General features: G+C 36.5%; 1 protein-coding gene across 1 annotated transcript in view; it reads right to left on the bottom strand.

Moving 5' to 3' along the window:
* The window catches only part of LOC107297422 (vomeronasal type-2 receptor 26-like), an 11,653-nt gene extending 4,801 nt beyond the window's left edge, over positions 1–6,852 (bottom strand). The window contains exons 1-3 of the mRNA XM_015826790.2: positions 6,593–6,852; positions 5,228–5,519; positions 1,216–2,058 (exon numbers count right to left, since the gene is read on the bottom strand). Of these exons, the coding sequence (XP_015682276.2) occupies positions 1,216–2,058; positions 5,228–5,519; positions 6,593–6,852 (1,395 nt within the window). The remainder of the gene's footprint in view (positions 1–1,215; positions 2,059–5,227; positions 5,520–6,592) is intronic.
* Positions 6,853–7,607: the final 755 nt, after the last annotated feature.

The following is a 7,607-nucleotide window of genomic DNA, read 5'->3' as shown; positions in this document are numbered from 1 at the left end:
CAAGGGTCTGAAGGAAGCGGTGAAGCTAAGAAGAACAAAGCAAGAAACGGATAAGAGAAGGGATCTTTTCATAACTCAAACTAAGAGTGAATACATACAAATATTACCCCCACCATTTGTCATTCTTATTCTTGCTCTTTTAGAGCTGTAGCCTTTCTTTTTCTTTTTATATAAATGTTTTAACTCTTCATGGTAGGCCAGATATGGAAATAATTACAATTATACTTTATTGGGATACAATAACAACTTTATCAAGGCTATGAAAACAACATTTTAAAAGAATGCCTGTGTCTTTCTTTTCCTCCCTTTTGTACCTGAGCCAGTTGGGGTGTGTGTCTTTGTAATACTCTCCCACACCTCTGGATTTAACACAATTTTTTTTTTACTACCACAATGTTTTTCTAGAAGGCTTTTGATACCTTTTTCATCTTGCTGGCCTCCTACAAAATATCATTATTTTTTTTAAAAAAAATTACTGAACCAGAGCAATAATAGGATAAGAAAATCAACTCTAATAACATATGGAACTGAATCAAACTTTTAAGAACTACCAGTATGTATGTAGAAATCTCTGTCTGAATGCCTGAGTCTATACATTCTGCTTTTCCATTTTTTAAAATAACTTCTTTTAACCTGATTCATTACCAAATATGAAGGCTTTTGAAAATTCTTCTTTAAAAAGGATAGTTGTGAAAATGAATGAAAAGATTTTACTCATCTTCAGAATTGGAACTGCTACAGTCGTATCAGAATTGCTTCAGCGCTTCCGGGTTAAAAAGATTGAATGGTGACATCACCATTGACCAGGGGATGCCCAATTGGTGGGTTCCTTTCATGTCCCCATTAAGTTGCCCACTGGAGTTTATCTACAGACAGAAGTCCACTTTAAAATGCTAACTTGGCAGGAACTGGAGAGTGTGACAGGAACTCACCCCATCCTGGGACAGCAACTGGGTCTTGAACACAAGCTTGCTGATTGTCAGCCCAGCATCCTAACTCATAAGTCACTGCGATCCCTAGAACTGGAAAATGTAAGAGGACTCCTCTCCCCCAATGGAAAATATTTTAAATAATCCACAAATAACATATATCCCTGAGAGTTATTAGTGAAAAAGGAAGTTCTATGTATTTTAGTATCATGTAAATTATTTTTTTCAATTCTATGTAGAGTTTCTTTTAATTTTCTTTTCTTTTCTTTCATTCTGGAGACATTACCTGCCAAGGGCTTATCTCTTCAAGATGTCTTGCAATCCTGATTGCTTTATGTTTCGATCTAGATAAATCCAGGCTGTGTAATGCATGGGCCACAGCAAAGACTGCAGTGTAGATGCTGTAGCTATGGCCAGTCATGACCATCTCAAACAGTATCCCTGGAAGATCCCTCAAGGATTCTGTCCCACTACAAAATTTGTGAGCCTCTATTAGGTGTGTAGGATCTGGAACAGAGCAACCAAAGACTTGTTCCCAGAACTCCTTGAAAAAGTCATCAGGTTGTGCCTTGGTTGGTTTTATATTCTGAAGATAGATCTGAAACTCTTCATGTTCATTGGAGTGGATCGCAAAAAGAAAGGCACCTTGGAATATTTCGTATTTCAAGTGCTTTGAAATGACTGTTGAAGCAAAGTCAATCTGGCCTGTCATAATCCACACCTTTTCGGTATAGGTAGCACCCGCGAAAAATAATGCAGTGCTTAGCCACATTACAGTTAGAGTTTCACCATAGACAACAAGGGTATTGACTTTTGGATCTGAGTAGAACTCATTAGTATTGGCAGAAATAGTTTTCAGTTCATCAAGTTCAGGGAACCGGCTATGAACTGGCATTCTTTGAACAAAGGCTGAACATATCTTATTCTGGAGAAATAATGACTCCAGCTTTTTCAAGAAACGCTCTCCACTTTTGTCATCTCCAGCCAAAAGTCCAACCCAGATCCACCCAAAATGTTTAAGTAAATAGATAATGCCTGTATACTGATGATCTTCATTGGAGACTGTGTGGTAAAAGGAAGATGTCTCTACCATATTACTTCTATGCATAGGAAACGATCCATATGTGAGCTGAAAGGACATGCTCAGAGATATTCAGATACATATTATTTATTTACTTATTCATCACATTTCTACACTAACCATCTCATCTAAGTGATTCTAGGCAGGTTATAATAATAATAAAAAAGATACCATAGTATAAGAGTAGTGTTATTTTCTTGGTTGATAATGTGATTAAATGCATCATATTCATGTTATTGTTTTTAATTGAAAAATCAATAAAATTTTAAAAAAAAGATCATAAATCAGAACAAAGTTAAAAACAAAATTTAAAAGATAGGTTTACGGTATTAAAAGTTAAAAAAAAAACATTAAAAGATAACAAAGGAGAGAGAACATGATATCAGTTCCCCCCCAGAGTTGCATTTCACTCTTACACACACACACACACACACACACACACACACACACACACACCAATTGGTAGAGCCAGATCTTAACACTCTTTCTGAAGCCAGAGATAAGATACAGATACACCTCACCTCTGAAGATGAGATCGGGTGGGGGCAATGACAAAGAACTGTCTCTCCTTGGATCCCACCAATGATACAGGATACACAACATGCCCTCCCTGTCTGACCAGGTGGGATGAGACAATATAATTGGTATGAAACAGTTCTTTAGGTAACCTGGCCCCATGCCATGAAAGTTTTTAAAGGTGAGAGTTAACACCTTGAATTCAACTAGGAAACAAACCAGCACCCAAGGCTATGCATGTAGCAGAGGTGTTATATGCCATTTATCTATCTCTATCTCTATCTCTATCTCTATCTATCTCTATCTCTATCTCTATCTCTATCTCTATCTCTATCTCTATCTCTATCTCTATCTCTATCTCTATCTCTATCTCTATCTCTATCTCTATCTCTATCCCCTTCTCTCTTTTATAAGATGTTTTCTCAATGCATTTATGAACATTATTTTTAAGACCAGGAATTATCAATGAATGGAGAAAAATAGTTGTTTTTGTTATCCATTAAGTTTATTAAACATGAAGTTTCCTCAAAGGTTTAATAGCAAAACAATAAACACCCACCTTAACAATTCAAATTTTATTTAGAAAGATTTGTTTGCAATCTAGGCTGCTTTAAAATCTAAGAAAGAGGTCTTAAATCAGCAGAGAATAATTTCAAAGATCAATAGGACAATCAATCAATCAAAGCAATATAATACCTTTATGGCTTTTCATGGCCAGACTTCGTCCTGAAGGGCTATGAACATGTACTAGCTGATCTCAAGGAACAGGCCATTCATTTATAGCAGCTTTACCAGATCTACTGAGAAACATCTTTCTGAGTCATTCGACACACTTTTCCAACCAGCCATATATCTTAGTTGCATGCAAAGTCAAAAATTTAGAAGGGTTTTATCTGTCTATGGAGATTCTCAGTCATCCAGGTCATGGTTGTCCCAAAGATGCTTTTTTCACGAGGCAACTAGACTTTCTTGGGGTTTTTTTTGAAGATATTTTGCTTCTCATCCAAGAAGCTTCTTCAGCTCTGACCATCCCCACCATCCAGTCAGAGCTGAAGAGGTTTCTTGGATGAGAAGTGAAACATCTTCAAAGGAAAACAAGAAACTCCAGTTGCCTTGTGAAAAAAAGTACTTTTGGGACAAGGGTTTTATCTATTGTTTCAATGGCCTCCCAACAGCTTTTACTGAAGTATACACCAAAATATTCTCTTCAAATGAAGACTGTGTCCATGCAGTGGAAGAACAATTGAAACTGGAACATTTTATCTTGTATTGTCCCTTCTGTGCAAATGATCACCAGGAATTATTATCTCCATCTTTCATTAAACATCCTGGTAATTCTGATTTGTCTAATCTTACATTGTTATTATTAGATCAATCTGATTTTACTTCCTTGACTACAGAGACATACTGTTCTATGGTTTATATAGAGTGCCATTGGTTCTTTTCTAATTCTTCTTAAATATATTAGAACTTTTTTTTCTTTTTACCCTAATTAATTGTGATTTTCTTGTTTTTATTTGCTGGTCTATGATCAAATAAAATTGATTAATTATTTGATGGATCCATTCAACTTAGTACTACGTGTACTGAAATGGCACTCTGAGATTCCAAGCAGGAAACACTTAATATTAAGCTACAATTCATTCCACCAGGTAAGACCATGATTAGAATTCTGATGAGGGTGGAATCTGGGAGAGTCCAAATCATGGACTCTTGTGCCAAAACCTTGGAAATAATGATACAGCTATTGAAAACAGACATTATAGAAACATTGGTAGCATTGGTAGCATTCTATATTGGTAGCATTATAGAAACATTTATATCAATCTTCCAATATCTAAAGGGGCTGCCACAATGAAGAGGGGGTCAACCTAGTCTCCAAAGCATCTGAAGGCAGGACAAGAAGCAATGGATGGAATCAAGGAGAGAACCAACTTAGAACTAAGAAGAAATTTCCTGACAGTGAAAACAATTACTGTAACCAGTGGAACGGCTTGCCTCCAGAAGTTGTGGGTGCTCCAACATTGGAGGTTTTTAAGAAGAGACTGAAAAACCATTTGTCTGAAATGGTATAAGGTTGGACTAGAAGACCTCCAACTATGTTATTCTGTTAAGATGCATGCTTACTGCTTTGCTATTAAACCTTTAAGGAAACTTAAGCTTAACAAATATCAAAAATAACCATTTTTGTTCATTCAATGATGATTCCTGGCCTTAAAAATAATGTGTTTAAATGCACTGAGAAAACCTTTCCTTAGATGATATATGTAGATAAATGATAGATAGATAGATAGATAGATAGATAGATAGATACATAGATAGATACATAGATAGATAGATAGATACATAGATAGATACATAGATAGATACATAGATAGATACATAGATAGATACATAGATAGACAGACAGACAGACAGAAAGACAGATCATAAATAGAAGATAGATAAACAGACAGACAGACAGACAGACAGACAGACAGACAGACAGACAGACAGACCCTTACAACACTTTTATTCTGTTATTGGCAAGATATCCTAGTTTCTATCATATGCTTGCATCTCTCTTCCAATCTCTGGAAGCTTTCCCCATTTCTGCATTCACTTTCACTCTTTTGGGAATGTGAGACTCACTTTCAGAAAAACAAAACCGACTACTGTACCAAAATGATAGGGCTGCTCTGTTGAGGTGCACAGATCTTACCTGCGGAATCTTGTACAGACTTAAAATGTCTGCCACACAGGAGGAGATGTCAGGGCTGATTCCCCCAATGAGTGCTATCAGTCTTCTGTGAGGATCACATTTGTAATTGGGGAGAAATGTCTGTGACTTGAAAAGCAAGTCCAAGGTGATCCGATAGGTCATCCTTGAATCAAATTGACTGTCATAGATATGGAAACCCAGGGTGAGATTCGGCAAGATCATTGGATCCTGGTTGATCTTATTCACAGCGAAGGCCAGAGCCAGGAGGTGTTGGTAGAACTTTGGCAACATACTGTAAGAAAAAAGAATATATACATCTTTGGTGAATTTAATTTACAATGCACACTATTGTCACCATTCTGCATGGTTCAAATTTATATAAGACACAATTAATTGGAAATCTTCCCACCAACCTTTATCAGCTGAATAGAAGACAATTCTAAAGGTTTAGGGAAAAAAATAAACATGAAACTGATTAGGGATACTCCAAGTATGGAACTTGAAGCTGATAAAGTAGGGCTTAGCAGATGTTAGTTTCTAGCTGTCTAATTACTGAATGAAACTGATATAATCCCCTTAGCTATGAAGAGGTATTCATAGTTTGTAATGAACTACAGTGCAGGAAATGTATCTTGACATTTCCATCACTGCTTCAGACAGAAAAGCGGTGCAGAGAGTGGTGAGGATGGCTGAAAAGATCATTGGCAGTTCCCTCCCTTCCATCCAGGACATAGCACATAAGCGTTGCTTGAGCAGGGTCCACAATATTGTTTGAGACACGACACATCCTCTTTACAACCTGTTTTCCTTGTTACATTCGGGGAGGGGGCTCCATGGTATCCAAAGCAGAACATCCAGATACAGTATTAACCTTGTGAACTCTAAAGCTTCCTCCTTCCGTTATGTATTCAAGATGGACAGTGAGTAATATTTACATGTTACTTATATGTAAGGGTGTAGGTCTATACATGAGTTGTATATAGTATGTTTAAATGTGTGTTATTTATGTGTACAATTTGAGAGGAAGCAACTAATTTTCATTTTTAATGTGTGCCAATGTGCCCACAATAAAAAAAAAATGACAATACAGGTTATCTAATCTAATCTAAAAAAAAGGCAGTCCACTTTACCTTAATTTACTTCTACCTTAATTATTTTCCTTAAATGTCTTGTTTAACTTGAAAGTTAAAGAGCAAATAAGTCCTACTAGTTCTAAGGTGCAAAATAGCTACTAGGTGGTAGAAATAACTTGGATGGTCCTCTGATCTTTTATGCCACTGAATGGCTGATCGAATATTTCGCAGTTCAGAGAGTGTAGCCCTAGTGTCAGAGAAGAAGAATAGGAAGCAAGCGAGAAATACTTACAATGGAAGCTCATCACTCAGTTTCTTAGAAGGAGCTTCATCAAAGGTATATTGGAAATATACATTTAAGATATGAGAAACTATCCCACCAATCAGGAACTTGCCAGATTGGTACCACTCACGTGGAACAAGAAACGATTCTATGCTAGAGCACTTTTTGGGGTCTGCTTTAGCTCTCCCGTAAGACGGAAGGAGTACAAGTATTGTTAACAAGAACATCTGACTCCAAATCAATCTAGACGGAGGCAATTTCCAGGCCATCTGTAGGTTGAGAGCTGATCTTTGCAAACATCAGCAAGCTACATCATCTGATAACCGACTCCATAACTGTAGCATAGGAAAAGGAACTGTAATTAAGGACAGTAAATCTCTGAAAGTGCTCTTCAGGCTTCAAGCAATGCAGTGATATATTGCCTAAATGAATTGGGTAAATCTACAGTGTTCAACTGGATAGAATTCTGCCTTCTTTGTTCTCTCCCAACTTAGAATTGGGCAAAAGAAAGGTTTTATACTTCCTTGTAATATTGTTTGTGGATTTCATTTTTGACGTTCTCTAGAAGTTCCTTGGGTGAAGTCAATATGGAGAACAAACAACCTCAGATAATTGCAAGAAGGATAATTACTACTCATGCAATACCAAGTCTCTTTCTGAAGAAAAGGGAGTAAACTCTTCTTGTTTTTATTACTAAATGTTATTTTCATCTCCATTATGCAGAGAACTAGGCAATCAGTTATCTACCAGACTTGTATTCCCCAAATGTTTAAATGATGCATCATGTTGAATTTTCAAGAAATGATTTTCCTTCTGACACAATCAATCTGTTTCTTCACATGTTTCTTAAGGATTAAAATGAATATACTTTAACTGATGTTGGTACATTTTTAGCATGTCTACAATGGAGGATGAATGCACTCTAGAAGGTCAAATTAGTATTTATTTATTTATCAAATTTGTACCCCGCCCTTCTCCTAGCGGACTCAGGGCGGCTTACAGCCAGTTAAAACAGATAACAATA

The sequence above is a fragment of the Protobothrops mucrosquamatus genome, unplaced genomic scaffold (genome assembly GCF_001527695.2).
Source record: "Protobothrops mucrosquamatus isolate PMUCROS unplaced genomic scaffold, P.Mucros_1.0 scaffold3302, whole genome shotgun sequence".
Taxonomy (NCBI): Eukaryota; Metazoa; Chordata; class Lepidosauria; order Squamata; family Viperidae; genus Protobothrops; species Protobothrops mucrosquamatus.
This window is presented reverse-complemented; position numbering and strand designations above follow the sequence as displayed.